A 21,784-nucleotide genomic window follows, 5' to 3' on the forward strand; every position below is an offset into this window, starting at 1 on the left:
ACATCCAGTGGTCGTTTCCGCTAGGGTGAAGGCAGACTGCCACCCATCTTCTAATGTCAGTGTGCCACTCACGGATTTAGAGACTTTGGAGAGGTTATCTAAACTTCTTTTTCAAGTCAATAACCATTTAAGTACGTTCCTATTTGGGTTAGATAAAGCAGTCACGGGTCTTCCGCCGATGGCTAAGGGTTGTTTGTTGGCGGCTTCTAAATCAGCTTGCTGGGTGTGTTTTTGCCAACAGTCTACTTCTGCGTCGGGATCACTACCTGGCAGGACTGATAACGACGGGTGTGATTAAAACCTACTTTTGTAGTCGCCCAGTAAGGGAAACCTTACTTTTTGGGACCAATTTTAACTTGGTCATGGACCAAGAAGCGGCGAAATTCGTCCCTGCTGCTCAGTCCCGAACTGCTCGTAAGTGCCAGGCAGCGTCTACTTTTAAGCCTCCACCTGCTAAGAAATCGACTTTTCTTGACAGTTATCAGATCCCTGTGGTGTCTGATTCGGGCATGCAGTCGGGTAATGCCCGTGGTTCATCGAAACAGGGACGTTTTCGGGGGAAGCCGGCACGTTTTCGTGGTTCCGCTCGGGGCAAGGCGCCCAGGGGTGGGAAGCAGCCGGGATGAGGGTGCGTGGACAATCGACATCTGCTTAAGGAGGTTCCGTTAGCAGATCTTCCTGTGGTGGTGGTGGTGGTGGGGGGGGGGGGGGGGGGGGCGGCGGCGAGCAGATTGCGCCATTTTGTTCAAAGTTGGTGTGAACTGCCAGATCTGGACCCATGGGTTTTGTCGGTTGTCCGCAACGGATACAGAATTCTATTCTATTGGCACCAAATCCCTGTCATTGAGTCTTGCGGCTTTGGAGATTCTGGAATGGTGCGACGATTGGGGAGTGGTGTTATCGGCCAAACACATTCCTTCGTCCGTTAAGGTCTTGGCGGACTTTGCACCGGACGGTGGCTTATCGAGTTCTTCAGTTGTGGGGGAGTCCTCAATTCGATATGTTTGCCACTCGCCTGAATAGTCAGTTGTCAGTGTTTGTATCGCCGGTACCAGACCCACTGGCACTGGAGTACGATGCATTGAGCATGGACTGGACGAGACTGGATTTTTACACCTTTCCCCCTCCGGTTCTGCTTGGCAAGGTTCTGGCAAAGATCAGACAGCAACCTTGTCGTGTCACACTCGTAGCCCCGAGTTGGGCAGCTCAAGCCTGGTTTCCTCCGCTCCTGTCACTTTTAGTGCAGGAGCCGGTGCGGTTGCCGTTGATACCCGATCTGCTCAGTCAGAGACTGCGTCGGATAGAGTGGCATCCGAAAAGGCGGAGGTTTTCCGATTACACGCATGGCGGTTGTCTGGGTTTCCCTCCGAAACCGAGGCTTTTCTAAACGGGTTGCTGAGCTCGTCTCCTCTTCGAAGCGCCAGTCTACGGAGAGGGTCTACCAGTGTCACTGGCGCGCTTGGGTTCGTTGGGCAACTGAGAGGGAATTGGATCCCTTGTCGCCTACTGTTAATGACTTAGCTGAGTACTTTCTGGCTCTTGTCCAAGAAAGACAGCTGAAGGTTCAAACAGTGAGAAGTCACCGGTCGTCCATTTTCACTACTCTGAGGCAGTGTGGACGTCAAGATTTCTCAACGAATCTCGTGTTGCATGACTTGCTTAAGTCATTGCAAAACACGGTTGAGAAGCCTTCCATTTTGCCTAAATGGAATGTTTTTCTGGTTCTGCATGCACTCAAAGGCAAGCCCTACGAGCCTTTGAAATTCGCCAGTCTTCGTCATTTGATGTGGAAAACTTTGTTCCTGGTCTCACTAGCGGCTTGCCGTCGTATTAGTGAGATTCATGCTTTTTTGCATGATTTGGTGGATTACAATACAGACGGGTCAGTTACATTACGTACTGATCCGTTTTCGTGGCTAAGAACCAGGTGCCAGGGGAAGAGTTTCCTCCGGCCATTATTCAGTGTTTATCTCGTACGCTTTCTGCGGATAATTCTGATAGACTTCTTTGTCCGGTGCGGGCTTTGAAATTCTATTTGGAGCATACTAGAAATCTCCGGCAAAACACTAAGAGACTGTTTATCTCTTTCACATGCCAACCAGGAGACATTACGAAGAATGCTTTGTCGAGATGGATTGCTGCAACCATCAAACTGGCATATGAGATGGCGGGTGATCATGTTCTGCGGAATTTCTCTGTTCGACCTCATGAGATTCGGGCGATTTCTGCTTCCCTTAATTTCCATGATTCTTTGGACATTTTCAAGGTCATGAGTGCGGGATTTTGGAAAGGTCGACACGTTTGACCGGTTTTATTTCCGTGATATGGCTGTTGGTCCGGACGGAACTTGGTGGATTCAGTCAGTCATTGCAGGGCAGCAACTCATTTCAGTGCGCAGGGCCACGAGTAGGGGGCGACCCTTATTTCGTCCGGTCGCTAGCGGCAGTCTTTCTGGGAGATAGTTCTCCACCTCCTGTTTGGAGAGTGGGGGGTGGATGGTTGACTATCTGGGGCAGTCGAGTGTCTTTTACCATTACTTGGTGTGCGGGTTTCCTCACCTTGTTAACTTGGTTTACTTTTAATTGGGGTTGTAGTTCTTCAATTTAAAAGTCACTTTGACATTTTATACCTCGTATGATGTGGGTTGCTTTTTCACTGTATCATTACTTGAGACGAACACTACTGGTTGAATGGGTAAGTCCTCCTTGTTTTCTTACCTCCTCCCTTTAATGTTAAATTCTCGTGCTTTAACGGTGTTATATCACGTCTGTTATAGCATTGTTGTTGTGCTAGTACGTTAAGTTGAATAAGACTATTAGAAAATTTGTTTCTAATTTTCATTATTATTCATACTTACCTAGTACTAGCACAACAACAACCGTTACCTCTCACCCGCCCCGAGGATATACGGTTTACCCATGCGCGGGTGTAGGTTATACATCTGGCAAGGGGAGATAATTCTGCAGTGGAGGTTATAACTCAGGGTCGTATAGCATTGTTGTTGTGCTAGTACTAGGTAAGTATGAATAATAATGAAAATTAGAAACAAATTTTCTAAATTTATGTTGCTGTTGTTTGTGCAGTCAGATTTATGCAAAATACGGCTATTTTTTATGCTGTTTATGGGTAAACAACAGCATATTTTAAGTTACTATATGTATACTTGGAAAATATTTATAATATCTCAAAGAGAACATCATGCTGTGTATATTTTAGTTCCAAACATATTTATTGTAATTGTTGGAAATGATGTTTTACTACAAAAAAACATTTTGGTCGTTTTAAAATTTAATGAGGTAATTAAACTATCAGCATTTATTGATTTAATGGTCTTGATATTTATTATGCTTGCTATTATTTCCTGATTTACACTAGCTAAAATATTGTTAGCACAGATGCCGTATTTAATTTACTAAATTAACCAACAAGTATCCTACTTGAAATGCAAATCTTTAAATGTGAAGTGCGTTTCAACAATTCCTGTAGTTTTCACTCTGGTACGCAAGACATCCTGTTCTGTTGGGATGTAGCCCGGGTTGGATATTCTGTCCAGAGCATTCAAGTAGCTGAAATAAAATCAACTCACATCATTCATATGCTCAGTTCACGGTCTTGACAAACACAAAACAGAAAGGATGCAAAGGAAATACTGTATTTATTTACCATATACAACCATACGGTATTAAACACTAGAATTCCACAAGACATTACAAACTGAATGAATTGACTAAAACATTTCACTATTTTTAAACCAACATACTAGGCCCTCTTCTGTGCATATATATCCAAGTCACTAGCCCTCACAGAGGCTTTGGCTAGTCCCTTACATTTATTATAGTAATAATCTGCACTAGCCCACAATAAAATTCACTAGCCAAAATCAAAGGCTAGTGGATTTGTCAAACACTGCATATGCAGAGTACAATATTTCACACGTCGATTAAGCTAACATTTTGAAAGTGTCAAAGTAATTGTTAATTAATGATTTGTTAAAAAATATTTCTATTTGTTATATTTCATATGGCTTCAACTTAAATGTAAAAGCAGAAAATAATGTAAGTTCAATGTATGTTTTAGGTTATAGATTAACGTTGATATCCCTAGTGACATAATTTTTACTTTTGATTCTCAGCATGGGACAAATGTTTTTACACAGTAACATTTGTTTCATCCATTTTTACTAATAATTTCAAAAACCAAACAAAATTTCAGTTAAAAATATTAAAGATCATTTTATTACAAATTTTATTATAAATTTAACACTAAAAAACCTAAAACTTTCTTTCAAGCATGTTACATCATTTGGCAAATTTGCTAAGGTCATTAGTTAGTGCTAAATAGACCAATAACATGGTATATTACCAAGAAAATGTTTTATTCAGTGAGAAAATATGGAAAATATATTTCCCCCGTTATCAGTGAAGTAAAACATGGGACTGGTACATTTGAAACATTTGTGAATAAGAATAAGAGAATACACTTACTACTCTGCTGAATCATTCAACTGATATTCCCTGGCTCGACCAAAACATTTCTGTACTCCCCCATCTTTCCAAAGTCTCTTCATAATGGCGGCCACCTCTGCCGACAATTCCCCTTCATCTGCATTACCCACAAGAGAAAAGAACTGCCTGGCATCCTCCTGCAAGATACAGACTATCAACATTTCAATAAAAATTACTTAACAAATTTGTAACCAATGGCATTTGTGAAAGGGTTTTTTCCAAAGACAAAATGGTCAGCTACGACAATTTTGAAGCTTGCCTATAGCAATTTTAAACCACTAACTTTTGCATCAAATAAATATAAAATGAAACCCCCCAAATTACCCCTTCAACCAGCGGTAATTTTATCCAGTAGTAAAAAAAAAATGCCACCAGTTGTCCCTGACCTACTGTAATTCATTAAGTTCAAGCCATAAAATGTTATAAATATTCAGCAGAACTAATATGTCAGCTATGGTACGTTATGCAGTAAAATGTTTCTGTCCTAATAATTCAACTTCAGAGGTGTATTTTGTTCGTATCCAAATAGGAAATTTTTTCATTTTTATTGATATTCTAACAGGACCATTATGGTTTATCACAGTGACTTTGAAAAAAATGTGCAGAAAGAAATCAGGTGACTTTGGTACAGTCACATTTTTTAATTTTTAATCTGCTTATGGTCAAAGGGTAATACCTGAAAAATTGTAGCAACACCTTTTCACATGAGAACAAGCTTAGAAAACGGCCCGTTAAAAGCTAGGGATTGGGGTGAGGAGAGGGTGGGTGGTGTTGATGAAGGCTACAACAAGACTTGTGCTACCAGAACAACTGGCTGGCAAGCTGAAGAAAAATGTCCTTTTACATGTTATTATTTTGCTTTTTTGTTGTTGTTTTTTGTTTTTACTATCGTCTCAATACCTAAAATGTACCTAAGAAACTGGCTTTCTTCACAGTAAGCGATACACAGATATCAACAATCCCACTATCTAAATAGACAAATATTACTACCACCTCACTTTTCTAAAAAATTATCTAACATATAGATGTCAGTTATACAACTGCGTGTCTCAAAATGATATTATTTGTAATTTAAGTTATGTCCGACAGGTATGACTTGACTAACGAAGAGTTGCGTAACTCGGCATATCAAGCAAGTTGGAACATCAGAATGATGAGACCGATGTAAACAGTAATGAAGTGTTGAGTAACCCGGCTCAGAGGTACTTAATCCAGTACGTCTAATCACAATTCACTCACCGCTCTGGCTTTACTATCAAAGTCGATTTTGAGTTGCCCCATGGCCCGGATGATTGCGATCATTGACTGGATTGTGTTGCTGTATACCACAGGCTTGTACTGAAGGCATTCTTCTTGGGAGTAGCCTTTCTCGTGGATAATTCTACAAACACACACCAATATTAGAAGGCAAAACCACAGTTAAGATCATTTTCAAATAGCAACTTTGTTTGATGTTCAATTGTCGAATGTCCTCATGTTTCTCAGTATCAAACTGTATACATGTACAAAGCTCAGAATAATACTGTTTGCACTCCACATATATACACACAAACAATAAAACAAAATTAAACATTTAAATAAATACAGTAAAACACGCTCTAGAAACCACCTATATTCATTAGAAATCAGTGTTAAGAGGCCATACTGTTGTTCTTCCAAACCATCTAATAATATAGTATATACTAGCCTGTATTAAGCAGCCACCTGTCTGAAAAGGATACTTTTTGGTACTACAGATGGTGGCTGTTTAACACAGGTTTGACTGTTTTGTCAAAGGCTAACCAAAGCTAAACAAGAATAACATTTCATAAGAATGTCATACTTTTTAATAAATTAGGCAAAAACTCTGACATAATGTATCATAGATAGATTCTAAAAAACATCCTCTCCAATTTTATGACAAAGTATAAATTTAAAGTACTTTTTTTCATTAACTGGTTTTAACCCTTATCAGGCTGCATTGTTTTTTTTAAATTTCAAGAATTTGACCTATCATACATTTTTAATGATATCTCTCTTAATACTTGGCATATTGAAATGAAAATATACATATTCTATAATGGACTGGTTACTTTACTACAACATTTTAAAATAAATAATTTGATTTATGTTACCATGGCAACAAGTACAAAGTTCAAAAGATTTCTTCTTTGATACTACTTAATAAAAAAATAATTTTAAGTTAATAAAGTTCTTGTAATATAAGACTATATCTTTATTTATTAACTATATTTATGATTTTAATGGATTTTCCCCCTAGAAAACACCTTTATTTGATAAAAAATGACATGAAATGATCAGTACTATCAGTTTTGTTTCATAATTTTCGCATTAACTACAGTTTTAAAAGTGTTACTATTGCTACATTTTTTGTTAATTATTCTTCAAATTACACACACCTTAAGAATATTAAATGTCCTTTAAATTAATATAATGTTTATAATTTTTAAAATCTGTTACCATGGTAACCACTGCAAATTGGGTAACTGCCAAAAAGGTGAAATTGAAGCAGGTTTACTTTTACCAAAATCATTGAATAGTGTTATTATAATCCTCTGTCTGTTAACAGACCCGTATACAACAAGAATGCATCTGATTAATATTAAGGTCCTGGGGTCAACGATCATGTACATAGTTAATAATGAAAACAGTAGTTTCCACTGGATTACATACTAAATCATTTAAGAAATTTCTTCAAACATCTTACTTATGAACTTCAAACTAGGCAAACTAACTAATGCACATAATACTTTGTAGGTCATAGATTATCAGTCCAAAGGTCACAGTCACATTAAAAAAAGGGGCAATTATTGGGCATTTCTAACAAAAATGACGCAACTGTTGGGCATTTCTCACAAAACTTCTTACAAAAATTGTTAAACAAAACCGACCTAAAACTTCTACTATGCATCACCAATCTATATTTTGCTTTTGGGGTCACCAGGTCAAATGTCAAGGTCACAATGAATAGAAAGAATCAATTGTCAATGTATTTCTTATGGAACCATTTACTTAATTGACCTTAAACTTGTAACTTAAGAACTTCAAACTATGCAAACTAACTAATATTACTTTGTAGGTCATAGATTATCAGGTCAAAGGTCAAGGTCACATACAAAAAAAAAGGCAATTGTTGGGTATTTCTAACAAAAAGACACAATTGTTGGGCATTTCTGACAAAACTTCTTACAAAATTGTTAAACAAACTGACCTAAAACTTCTACTATGCAACACTGATCTATATTTTGCTTTTGGGGTCACCAGGTCAAATGTCAAGGTCACAATGAATAGAAAGAATCAATTGTCAATGTATTTCTTATGGAACCATTTACTTAATTGACCGTAAACTTGTAACTTAAGAACTTCAAACTATGCAAACTAACTAATATTACTTTGTAGGTCATAGATTATCAGGTCAAAGGTCAAGGTCACATACAAAAAAAAAGGCAATTGTTGGGTATTTCTAACAAAAAGACACAATTGTTGGGCATTTCTGACAAAACTTCTTACAAAATTGTTAAACAAACTGACCTAAAACTTCTACTATGCAACACTGATCTATATTTTGCTTTTGGGGTCACCAGGTCAAATGTCAAGGTCACAATGAACAAAGAATCAACTGTCAATGTATTTATTATGGAACTGTTTAAGAAATTGACTATAAACTTCTATCTTATGAACTTAAATTAGGCAAACTAATTACTTTGTAGGTCATAGATTACCAGGTCAATGGTCAACGGTCAAGGTCACATACAAAAGAGGCAATTGTTGGGCATTTCTAACAAAAAAGAAACAATTGTGTGGCATTTCTGACAAAACTTCTTACAAAATTGTTAAACAATCTTGCCTAAAACTTCTACTATGCAACACTGATCTATATTTTGCTTTTAAGGTCACCAAATCAAAAGTCAAGGTCACAATGAATAGAAAGAAGCAATTGTCAATGTATTTTGTTTGGAACCATTCAAGAAATTAATCTGAAACTTCTACATCATGGCCATTATGCTAAGCAGATCCATATTCTTTCTTTCGGGGTTACAAGATCAAAGGTCAAGGTCACAGTAAAAGGAGACAAATTGACAATGTATTTCCTACAAACTGTTTAACAAACTAACATTAAACTTCTACTTTATGATGGTCCTTTGTTGATCTTTGAGGGGCATGACGATGCCCAGTGGTAAAGAGCTCACTTGATGGGGGTCAGTTTGGGATCGATCCCCATTGGTGGGTCCATTGATCTATTTGTCGTTCCAGCCAGTGCACCACGACTGGTATATCAAAGGCAGTGGTATGTGCTATCATGTCTGTGAGATGGTGCATATAAAAGATCCCTTGATACTACCCGTATTTGACCGGAAATTAGCCCATGTCTTTGAATAAGCCTCCCTCCGTTTTGATAGCATTTAAGAAATTAGGCCCTCATTCGTAAATAAGCCCACCCCCAACTTCGTCACCTTATAAATAACACGAAATTGCAAGTTTGCTCAAAGTTCATTTAAAAGGTCATACCTCCTGCAGATAATTAAACACAAATGTAACACAAAATTTTACCACCAGTGAGATTTAGCAGTCTAACAGTAACAGTGTGTAACATTGTTTTCAATTTCATGCCTGCAGTATTTCATTGAAGTACCCAAGTCTGAACTAAAAACCAATGTCTATCTTTACCACCAGACTGGGTCCGCAGTTAATGCCAATTAAGCAAATACCTTATTCTGATTGGCTAAGAACAATGACCTAGATTGACAATTCTTTGTAGTGTAACTGACTGCCTGTGTCAGAAACGTGTGTATACGCTATTGAGTTTGTTGTTAATTGTTGTTGTTTTAAGTCTTCTCAGCATTAAATTTTGGATGGAAATAAACAACACTAGTAAGTAATTGTAACATAGAAGGTGTGTTTCTGATAATTAGATAGTAGTAAAAAAAAAAAAAATTAAGTAATAAACAATTATTATTTATTAATAACAAATGGAACACTAATTAATTGATGTGCTACTGAATGTTTTTTTTTCTTTCTTCCTAGTTCATTTAATTATTATTATTTATTTAAAAAAAAAAAAAAAAAAATCAACAAAACTGGCCCCTTGTCTGGGAACAAGCCCACCCCATGCTAAGTTCACAATGAGTTGTCTTGGCCCTCATGGCTTATTTCCGGTCAAATACGGTAATGAAAAAACATAGCGGGTTTCCTCAAACACTAGATATCAAAATTACCAAATGTTTGACATCCAATAGCTGATGATTAACATATCAATGTGCTCTAGTGGTGTTGTTGAACACACACACCCCCCCCTCCTTTTTGTCGATCTTTGTGGCAAGTCAACAATAAGTAATGCAAAATCTTGCACTTTTAATACCCCGCTCTCTCTCTCACACTCGCAATAAAATATAGAATATCAGGTTTTTACGTTTTGAAAACGTGGTTATTTGGCGAGGTTTAAACAACAGTGTAACAGGTGACCTTCGGCTAGCCTGTTACACTGATATCAAAACGTAGTAACCTGATTCATTATTTTTTTTATCATGCAACCCTTTTCAAGTTATATTTCTTAATATGTTTCAGTCAAAAGCAGTATAGAAACGCATCCCACGATTCCCCATCTCCTTGACAGCGTTGCGTAAACAGGCATGGTGGAGACAGGGCTCTAATCCCCCCCCCCCCCCAATAATAATTCTGAATCAAAGATAATATTGTAGTAAATATTAAGGCAAAGATGTAGCAAAAAAGTTCGTTGTAGCATGTGCGTAGGCCTACACTGAGGAATAAAAACTGCAACATCATAGATTAAAAACAAACGAATCTTTATTTTTTTTAACATTTGCAATAAACACCCATTCTCAGCTGTCAGTTGTCTATATCTTTGAGGATTTTATGCACCTATTATCCATTAACGTTTTCATATGTAAAAAAAATTAAAACAGTCGTCAAACCATAGCGACGCTATGACGACAGTTCCATGTGACATCATAATACTTGACCTAGAACGTGTATACATGTCTGCAACACTCTACAGGTTAAAAGTGATATGAAATTAGATTTAACTTTCCACTTCTGTTCAATTAACCTCAAAATCAAACTACTCTGTTACTAAAACAGGCTACACACACAAGTTTACTGTACTGCATTAAAACTTACTTCATTTGTTTCACAATGGTACTTTTGCCCGATTCACCAGCACCTGTAATTAAACAAGAATAGAATTAAATGACTTGCCTACTGTAAGCAATAGATGATTGTAAAATTCATTAGTTAAAGAAACAAGTATTAAACAAAAATATAGAAACACTAAACCACAGAATTCATGTGTTTCGTTTATAAACTATGCATGGTCGTATATTTGGATTTTGCTCACCTACATTGATCATACCTTTCCGTTGTTAAAAAGGTTGAACTGATTCCAAGAGAGAAAGGAAGGAAGGAAGGAAAATGATTAATTTAACAACTCACTCAACACATTTTTATTTACGGTTGTATGGCATCAGACATATGGTTAAGGACCATACAGTTATTGAGGGGGGAAACTTTGAGGGCTACTCTTTCCGATTAGCAGCAAGGGATCTTTTATATGCACCATCCCATAGACAGGATAGCACTTGGGATGGAACGATTATTCGATGTTATCGAAAACCGTGTTTTAGACCCACGGTTCGGTGCACTGTTTCCCAATTTGCAAACCACGGTTCATTTTGTTTTTTAAATGGTACATGTATAAACATTTCCGCACATTGCTGGTAATCCCGATGACCCATATAGTATTTCGGCCAATCACAGCATTCGATTCCCGTATACCTGACATGTTTGCATGGGCGATAGGTGCCGTTCGGATCCTGCACAGAACCTGCAAATTTCTTGCCGGAACCGTAAAAGTTGTAACATCCCAAAATAGGGACGGACCTCAGTGATTAATCCACCATGAGAATAAACATTTTAAGTATGTTTCGTCCCAGATATCAAAATTGAAAAAAAAGTAAACACATGTTAACTTCAAGAATGATAAAATGACACCCAATTTCCATCATATTAATTTAAAATGATTCAACAAAATTGTCTGCAGTTCCTGAACTACAATGTATGCAAACTACTTAGCACTTTTACTTTCATTTTTTTTTAAATAAATCTTTGCCAATTTATTTTTTCACTTTCAGTACAAGCAAATAATAAAATTAAGATAATAACTAGTTAAATAATTAACTATTATATATTATTATGTGCATGTACTTGTGCTTGTTTATCTTTTATTTTTAATCAATGATAGCTTTTTATGTAACTTATGTTGAGTTAAATAATCAACAGTAGGCCTATATATTATGTATTTGTGCTTATATTGAGTAATCCATACTTTAAAAAAAATAAAAAATATATATATATGTACATCAAAGATCATCAAAGTAATAATAAACATTACAGAAAATGTCTTGACATATATACTACTCAAAAGAATTTAAGGGTCAGACGATATTTTCGACATTATTTTCTGAATGTCAATTATATTAGCTAGACCATAATGTCACGCATGGTATTGTTCCATTTTGACAAAAGTGGGTCTAAGCAACCCATAAATGAATTAAAATTCACTGTCATTGACACTGTCGACTAGTTCTAATGGCGAAAACATGCTTACATTTGCACGTAAATTAGGGCGAAAGCGAAAGGTCTGCTAAGTGCCCATAACTTGCTTTTTCACAAAGCGCTTCATTTGCACGATTTGCATGTGTATTCCATGTTCCCAATGCTGAATTTCCGTATAATTGGAGCTTGCGTTCGTGTACAGTGCACACTCCAAATTCGACAATGGTACAACGTCAACTGACTATCGAAGATCGAGGAAGGGCTATTGCTTGGCTTCAGGATGGCAATACGCAAAGAAATGTTGCTCTGAGACTTGGTGTCAGTCAGAGTGTCGTTGGCCGACTGTGGCAACGGTACTAAGCAACGAATTCTGTTCGAAATCGTCCACGTTCGGGAAGACCCCGAAGCACTACAAATAGAGAGGACCGCGACATCACCAATATGGCTCTACGTCAACGCACAACCACTGCACGCCGATTACGTGACAATCTGCGGACTGCGACTGGAACTCAAGTGTCTGATCAAACCATACGCAATCGTCTGAGAGCCAATAATCTACACTGCCGTCGCCAGGCTGTTCGACCACCACTCCTACTACGTCACAGAACGGCCAGACGTCACTGGTGCACACTTCATCTGCGGTGGCAATGTGTTCAGTGGGGTCGAGTGATGTTCACTGATGAGTCCAGGTTTAGTCTCCAGTTCAACGACGGTCGGGTTCGTGTCTACAGACATCCTGGGGAGCGCTTCGCTGACGTTAACGTTAGACAACGTCACTGGTTCGGTCGTGGCAGCGTCATGGTGTGGGGCGGCATCTCTATCCACCACAGGACCCCCCTCTATGTGGTGGATGGCAATCTGAATGGAATCCGCTATCTGAATGAGATTATCCGGCCGTTGGTTCTCCCAAGCCTTCAGCAGATTGGCGGCGGGGCAGTTCTGCAGGATGACAATGCCAGACCCCACCGCGCCAGGGTGGTAACGGACTTTCTCAGACAACAAGGTATCGCCAGGATGGATTGGCCAGCATATTCGCCTGACTTGGCCCCAATAGAGCACACCTGGGACGAATTAGGCAGGAGAGTTCGGGATAACCATGCCCCTCCGGCCAACCTTCATGATCTGGGTCAACTTCTTATGGCAGAGTGGCAGGCCATTACCCAAGAGTTCTTCAGACGTCTGATCAACAGCATGAGGCAACGATGTGTAGAGTGTATTCGCGCCAGGGGTGGATTCACACACTATTAAACGAATGTTCTAATGTGTAAAATCCATGTTTGACAACCTTCAACTTTGACAGCATGTCATGCGACTTTCTTGTATACAGTGACGTTTATTTGTGGTTTTTTGTAAATATGGAACAATAAATTAAATTTTTGGTGTAGTTTACATCATCAATCTAATACACTCTGAAACTTATTTGGTTATAAATTTTTGACCCTTAAATTCTTTTGAGTAGTATATCTTTCTTTTAGATTTCTATAATGGTACATAACACGGTCACACTCATATATTATGTACACCAGAATGCATCTAAAGACAACTGATTTTTTTTTTTAAATATCAGAGAGACTACCCCTAGCATTTTCGCCCCCAATTATTTTGCCAACTCTTTGACTGAAATCCTGGGGGACAGTTCCCCAAGTATCCCAGACCCAACACGCTAACATGGCATTGTAAAAATGCTCTTTTTTTTTCTAGTCGAGATATAATTTTATATTTAGAATTATTTTACAAATGACCATTAAAAATAAAATGTCTTGCTCTTAAAATAGTTTATAAAAATGTATGTATGATAATTGGCATATTTGTACTACTTGTAAAATGTATCGTTAATAAACTGAACCGTGAATAAATCGAACCGTGGACCAAAAACCAAAAACTGAACAATTTGGATATGAATGTATGCTATAGATGCTTTCAAAGCCAGTTTAGATTAAAACTCAAGAAAGAAGAAAGAAAGAAATGTTTTATTTAACGACGAACTCAACACATTTTATTTACGGTTATATGGCATCAGACACAGATTTTGAGAGGAAACCCGCTGTCGCCACTACATGGGCTACTCTTCCGATTAGCAGCAAGGGATCTTTTATTTGCACTTCCCACAGGCAGGATAGCACAAACCATGGCCTTTGTTGAATCAGTTATGGATCACTGGTCGGTGCAAGTGGTTTACACCTACCCATTGAGCCTTGCGGAGCACTCACTCAGGGTTTGGAGTCGGTATCTGGATTAAAAATTCCATGCCTCGACTGGGATCCGAACCCAGTACCTACCAGCCTGTAGACCGATGGCCTACCACAACGCCACCGAGGCCGGTCAAAACTCAAGAACCAAACTACTTCGATTTTGTATGTTTTAAAGTTATTTTACCAACACTTTAAGAACTGATTATCCACATGGATTCCGATGTTTCATTTCATTTCAACTTATTTTCATGCTTTTATCCAATTAAGGTTCAAGCACGCTGTCCTGGGCAAACACATCAGCTATCTGGGCTGTCTGCCCAGGACAATGGGTTTGTTGTTAGTTGGTTAGTAGTTAGTGAGAGAGAAGATTTAGTGGCTTTACACCTACCCATTCAGCCCGTAAGAACTCGCTCTGGTTTGGAGCCGGTACCGGGCTGCAAACCCTGTACCTACCAGTCTGTAGTCTGATGGCTTAACCACTGCACCACCGAGGCCAGTTTCCAATGAATCTCAATTGTGACAACACAAATCTGATTTGAAGATTTGCAAAAATTTTAAGCCCTGCCTTTAGCACAGTTTACATAATACATGCATATAATTTTATGATTTGAGGTTGGGTGCAAACGATGCAAAATTCACACACACACACACACAGCCAGTTTACTGTATTTTTGTTAATTATCTCACAAGTATGTGTACGTGTACACGTATATAAAATGTACATTACATGCATTTTTAGTATATCTAGTTCCAGATTTGTATTCTTACATAAATATTGCACACTTTTCCTACTAATACCATTAATAATTCATTAATTTCCCACAGAAAATGCTTACTAAATTTGATTGAGATAGCTGCCATTTGTATTGATAACTGATAGTGTAACAAGCACAAGTCAATAATTTTGAAGTAATTATGATTCTTTTCTAACAAAGATTTCAGGCAACAAACTTTAAAGTTCTATGTAGCCACAAGACTGGCATAATTGTAAGTAACCAAAAAATTAATCAGAATCTAGTAATAATTAGAAAAATGCATTAATGCAGTATGATGGTGGTACATTTAACGGCCTCTTGTACTCTACAAAGTGTGAAAACAATGATGGGATGTGCATTAGTGTATGTCGATTTCTAAGTACTACCAATGTTCAGTACACTGCATTGATTAATCCAGGAACCATTAAGCACACATCATCAAGGTAATGGGTATAGAAGCTTTGTTAGACAGCCAGGAAAAAAGGGATAAACAGATCTTCAAAATAATTAGTTATTATGGTTTCTACAAACAGAAATGTTTTCGAGCTGCAAGAAATACACAAAATATCAAATAAATCATGATTACATCTGAATATGAATAATTATTTACAAATATTTAAATATTCTGTATTTTTGTACGAAGAATTATTTGAATGTACAGTGATGTTTGTTGACAGTGAAAAGCAAAGGAGTATATTTTTTTTTTAAACTTTCTTACTCCAGAAAAAAAATCAGTATAATGTCAGGGATGTCAAACAAATTACGAATTTTAAAATGCAGCACAATTTTGGAGTCAAAAACTGAAGTGCTACAAGGACATTCAGTTGAGGGATATATATACTGAACAAAAAAAGAAACTTCCGATTTGTACATATAGTATTTGTTGTGTTAAAGAATTCATTGTGTAATGAAATTATACAGGTAGTATTAGCCTTGAGCTGTAGTATTAGGATTCATGAATTTTATTGATTATTTTTGCACTGTTAATCGTCAACAACGTAAAATTCAATTTGCACGTGCATGCATGGTTCGACATGTCCCATGTAGTATTCAGTCAATTTGCTTTACTTGTCTTACTGACATTGTTGTCAAGTGAACGAAAACGCTTCAAAATTTGTAAAAGAAATTAAAGTTTTTTTACATTGTAGCATTTTTAGTATGCCAAGAATACCCAATAATTTACGCGAACGGGCGACTGTCATGCTTGATGCTGGCATGTCGACAGAAGACATTGCAAGGCATGTTGGGAGTTCTAGTCGAGCGATACGAAATCTACGACAGGAAGCATCAACGACTTGCCACGTCGTGGACGTCCGCGTGTTACAACGCGTGGTCAAGACCGCTATATCATGAACACTCATTTGCGCAATCAATTCCAAACTGCCACTGCTACTGCTGCTAACACACCTGGGCTTCATAACAACCGAATCATTTTAACGCAACGTCATCGTCTAAATCGTCTTAATTGGGCACGTGTACACACTCGTTGGATACGGCGACGCTGGAATACCGTTCATTTTTCGGATGAATCCAGATTTTCTTTACAACGTGGTGATGGCAGGGTGTGCATCCACCGTAGGAGAAATGCACGCTATGCTGACTGTTGTGATCTTGAAAGAGATCGTTTCGGGGGTGGGGATTGTGTCATGGTCTGGGCAGCCATTGCCCATGGTTATCGTTCACCACTAGTCGTCATTGATGGCAATTTAAATGCTCAACGTTACCGCGATGACATTCTCGCTCATCACGTCATTCCTCTGTTCCATAACAATGCCAACATCTCGATTTTTCAGCATGATAATGCCACCTCTCATACAGCTAGAGACACTGTAAATTTTCTTAGGACAAATAACATTGATTTCACTGATGACTGGCCCGTTAAAAGTCCTGATCTCAACCCCATCGAGCATGTCTGGGATAGTCTGGACAGACGATTAAGGAGTCGTCCCAACCCACCCGCTAACGTCAACGAACTTCGTCAAGCGCTCGTTCAGGAATGTAACAATATTCCACAGGCAGAAATCAACACTTTAGTCAATTCTATGCGCCTGCGATGCACTGCAGTGGTCAATTCAAGAGATGGTCATACCCGTTATTAAGTGGGTGTTTTTTTGTTTAACCCCTACCACACTTGGTCAAAACAAATTCCTAGTTTCTGTTAACCTATGGCCAGAATTTTTGCACCAAACGATGCATCATGGAACACTCTTTAAACGCATATATAACAATTATTCCCCCGGTTCGTTTTCATCAAGTTATGTTCAAGCAAAGTTAGCGGAAGTTTCTTATTTTGTTCAGTATATATAGCAAGCCCGACACAAATCCAACATGTTCTAACACCAGACCTTGCACATAATTTCAATCTGGCAAGTGTGAAAAATAACAAACAGCGCACGTACAATAATTTTGTATATTGACTTCCACTACTTATCTTATGTAGCTGATAGAAAGATCTGTTTAATAATAGTAGAACAAAACATATTACGATAACGGTAGCGTCTATGCAAAATTTTAATATATGACTGGTACTTATCTTTGCTATACAAATCGGAAAACACAGGTTTAACCTTCTGACTACTGCAGGCGAGATATCTCGCCCGACGTCACGTCAGTCGATATACTGTACACTGTATACAGCGCATTCCACAATTCATATTTCCCGCCGGTTTGCACACGACACTCACCGGAAACGGAAATATAATTAAAGAAAAAAGATTTTTTTTCAAAATGGTGGCTTTTGTTTTAATTTTTTCAACTGAAAATACCTTGAAATTTTGAGTTCAAAAAGTGGTTTTCGGCAAGTATTTTCGCTTGACAACAATGGCGGCACGTCGGGGTCATTTTCAGGGATCGATAGCTGATTGTAACAGCTAATTTGATAATAAATTTGATCGTTTTACCAACAACGAAAATTACCAAATATTGCAATATGAATCGTAGTTCGGGTTTTAAAAAAAATTCTGGTCAGAAAACCACTGTTATCGGGAATAATGAACATAAATACTGGACAGCTGGCCACAAATGCCCGTAAGTAAACGCAACTTTTTAGATTTTTTGCCTAATTTTAATCACCATTAGCCGATCTAAAATAATAAATATTACAAAAAAAGACACGAAAATAATACTTACCGATTCATATATGAACTTTATTTCATGTATTTATGAAACATTTAAGTGAATATATGTGAGTAAAAATTATAAACTTGTACCCACTCATTGTGGTTTTTGTTAAAAATTAATCCAGTAGTCTAAAGGTTAACTTAGTCTCTGGAGCCGCCTGTCAAGGGTATTTTAACAACACAAAATTAAAAGATTCATACAATAAAATTAACTTTAGTGGAATGTGTTTTTTACTTTTAACAATTAGAATTATAGTTAGATACTCAAGCGTTTTCCAGTGATGTTTAATTTTCCACATGTATCAGTATTTAAAATTTAATAAAATGTGCCTCCCCTTTCCCCTAAAAATAACAACAAAACCCCTAACACACATGTATAGACCTTTTATCACAGCTCTATTTTCCCCATAGTTTGACACCCAATAGCCGATGTATTTTTCGTGCTGGGGTGTCGTTAAATATTCATTCATTCATTCATTTCTATTTTCTCTGTATCGTGTCATTAAAAAAAACAAAAAACAGTCGTACTACTAATCAATGTTACATGTCTATCCACAAATTATTTATTTATGTTTTTATTTTATTTTATCAGATACATACAACTTCACCTGAAATAATATCTGATATTTACAAAGTTTTAAAACATAACTATATGAGCTGTATGGGGGGCAAAGGGAGGGAGGAATCGATATTTCATGTAAACGGAACTCATCAAGCGTGAGCACTGAAGTCGCAGAGCCGTAGACGCGTGTGTGTGCGTCCCCATATATATATATATATGGGTTACATATATATATATATATATATATATATATATATATATACCAGTGTTCAAGATTAACGGTATCCCGATATCCCGGGGATACCAGAATTTAATTTTGGATACCAGACTTCAAGAACCCAGTATCCCACCGGGATGCCATATAATACTAAATTCTCAGGTGAAATACCAGATTTTGAAATGTTAGTATCCAATTGGGATACTGGCCCAAAATTTTAATCTCGAACACTGTATACTGAACAAAAATTTACGTTTTTTACATTGTAGCATTTTTAGTATGCCAAGAATACCCAATAATTTACACGAACAGGTGATTGGCATGTTTGATGCTGGCATGTCGACAGAAGACGTTGCAAGGCATGTTGGGAGTTCTAGTCGAGCGATACGAAATCTTCGCGTAAGATTTCGGACGACAGGAAGCATCAACGACTTGCCACGCCGTGGACGTCCGCGTGTTACAACACATGGTCAAGACCGCTATATCATGAACACGCATTTGCGCAATCGATTCCAAACTGCCACTGCTACTGCTGCTAACACACCTGGGCTTCATAACAACCGAATCAGTGGGCAAAATGTTCGTAATCGTCTGCGGGAGAACGGTTTACATGCACGACGTCCTTACGTCGGATGCGTTTTAACGCAACGTCATCGTCGAAATCGGGCACGTGTACACACTCGTTGGATACGGCGACGCTAGAATACCGTTATTTTTTCGGATGAATCCAGATTTTCTTTATAACGTGGTGATGGCAGGGTGCGCGTCTACCGTAGGAGAAATGAACGCTATGCTGACTGTTGTGTTCTTGAACGAGATCGTTTCGGGGGTGGGGGGTGTCATGGTCTGGGCAGCCATTGCCCATGGTTATCATTCACTACTAGTCATCATTGATGGCAATTTAAATGCTCAACGTTACCGCGATGACATTCTCGCTCATCACGTCATTCCTCTGTTCCAACATCTCGATTTTTCAGCATGATAATGCCACCTCTCATACAGCTAGAGACACTGTAAATTTTCTTAGGACAAATAACATTGATTTCATTGATGACTGGCCCGTTAAAAGTCCTGATCTCAACCCCATCGAGCATGTCTGGGATAGTCTGGACAGACGATTGAGGCGCCGTTCTAACCCACCCGCTAACGTCAACGAACTTCGTCAAGCGCTCATTCAGGAATGGAACAATATTCCACAGGCAGAAATCAACACTTTAGTCAATTCTATGCGCCTGCGATGCACTGCAGTGGTCAATTCAAGAGGTGGTCATACCCGTTATTAAGTGGGGGTTGTTTTTTTAACCCCCACCACACTTGGTCATAATTTCTCCCAGTTTCTGTTAACCTATGGCCATGATTTTTGCACCAAACGATGCAACATGGAACACTCTTTAAACGCATATATAACAATTATTCCCACGTTTTTTTTCATCAAGTTATGTTCAAGCAAAGTTAGAGGAAGTTTCTTATTTTGTTCAGTATATATCAGGGCTAGAAATGAAAAAAAAAAGTTACATGCACCAGGTGCATGCTGAAAAAAAAAGTTACATGCACCATTTAAATTTTGCATGCACCAAAAAGAAGGTAAATCCTGTTAACAATGAGGAAAATACTATTTTAATTACCTTGATTACAGTGTTGATTTTTTTTTTATACGAAGCTATTCGGAATTATTCGGCAATACCTATATTTATTTATTACAGTACCGGAACGTTATACAACTGCGTTTATTACTGATTCTTGATCAAATTTGAAAATTTCACCCAACGTAAACGCCGTACGGAAATCTATAATAGGCCTATTACAAAAATGTACGAATATTTGTGTTTTGTATTAAGGAAGTTATCAACTTTTTTAACTTGATAAGATCTGTTGGTATAATATAAATTAGCCTACGGAATTCGACGAGAAGTTGCGATTGAAATAATCACTGGCTGACTTCGAGTCAACTACGCGAGTAACGCACCTGCACGTTTGCAATCAAATGCCCATATCTGAGGTCGAAAATGTTCAAGGCAGTTACGGTACTTTGTATTGATCACAGATCTGGCGGAGTTCAATTTGTCAGTGACGACAACAACTGTGTTATGCACGTGGATACCCAAAGTCGGTCTCGACCACCTTCCCTAATACCGTTCATGGATATAACCGAGATATTGCCGGCAGGCAATTTTCGCAAATATATTTCACGGAAATGACCGAAAGGGCGCCATTGCTGTAAGTAGGATTATGGAATACAAAATGGATGCGCCCATGAGATAAAAGTTATCGTTTTCATGTGGCGAACAGATTACGAAATGCATACTCAAAATTCAACAACTTGAGTCTGAATCTGGTAGACAACAAGATACTAGTATACGCAAGACACAGTACTTGAAAAATATTAGTATGCACCGCGTGCACCCAGTTTTAAAAGTTATATGCACACGCAAAAATCAGTATGCACCGGTGCATGTACTAACACTGCATTTCGAGCCCTGTATATGGGTTCTATATACTCTCGAGTGCCAAATAAACGTACACCTACGTTTATTAAATTTGTGAAAAAATGTTTGGTGTCTACGCTTATTCAGCACCCTACGTTTAATTACATCTTTAAAAAATTTAACCCCCTACACTAATTCGGCACCCAACGCTTATTACAATTCTTAATTTAGCAAATGGTACTGTTTTCCGCGATCACGGAATCGTGAACGGAATTGCGGAATTTACAATTTTCCGAGTTGTCAAATAAAATGCCAACTTTTGTGGTCAAATAATACATTTATTTATTTATTTATTAATATACATACATTGTTTTTCTGCTTAATTGATCATTTGAACCATTAAGGCACAACAAAGTATGTTACTCTACGACAAAAT

General features: G+C 37.8%; 1 protein-coding gene across 1 annotated transcript in view; it reads right to left on the bottom strand.

Moving 5' to 3' along the window:
- LOC121367598 (guanine nucleotide-binding protein G(i) subunit alpha) overlaps window positions 1-21,784 on the bottom strand; it is a 38,361-nt gene that overhangs the window by 13,020 nt on the left and 3,557 nt on the right. Inside the window, exons 2-5 of the mRNA XM_041491872.1 lie at window positions 10,644-10,686; window positions 5,745-5,886; window positions 4,485-4,642; window positions 3,438-3,566 (exon numbers count right to left, since the gene is read on the bottom strand). Coding sequence (XP_041347806.1) covers window positions 3,438-3,566; window positions 4,485-4,642; window positions 5,745-5,886; window positions 10,644-10,686 — 472 coding nt within the window. The remainder of the gene's footprint in view (window positions 1-3,437; window positions 3,567-4,484; window positions 4,643-5,744; window positions 5,887-10,643; window positions 10,687-21,784) is intronic.

The sequence above is a fragment of the Gigantopelta aegis genome, chromosome 3, assembly GCF_016097555.1.
Source record: "Gigantopelta aegis isolate Gae_Host chromosome 3, Gae_host_genome, whole genome shotgun sequence".
Lineage (NCBI taxonomy): Eukaryota > Metazoa > Mollusca > Gastropoda > Neomphalida > Peltospiridae > Gigantopelta > Gigantopelta aegis.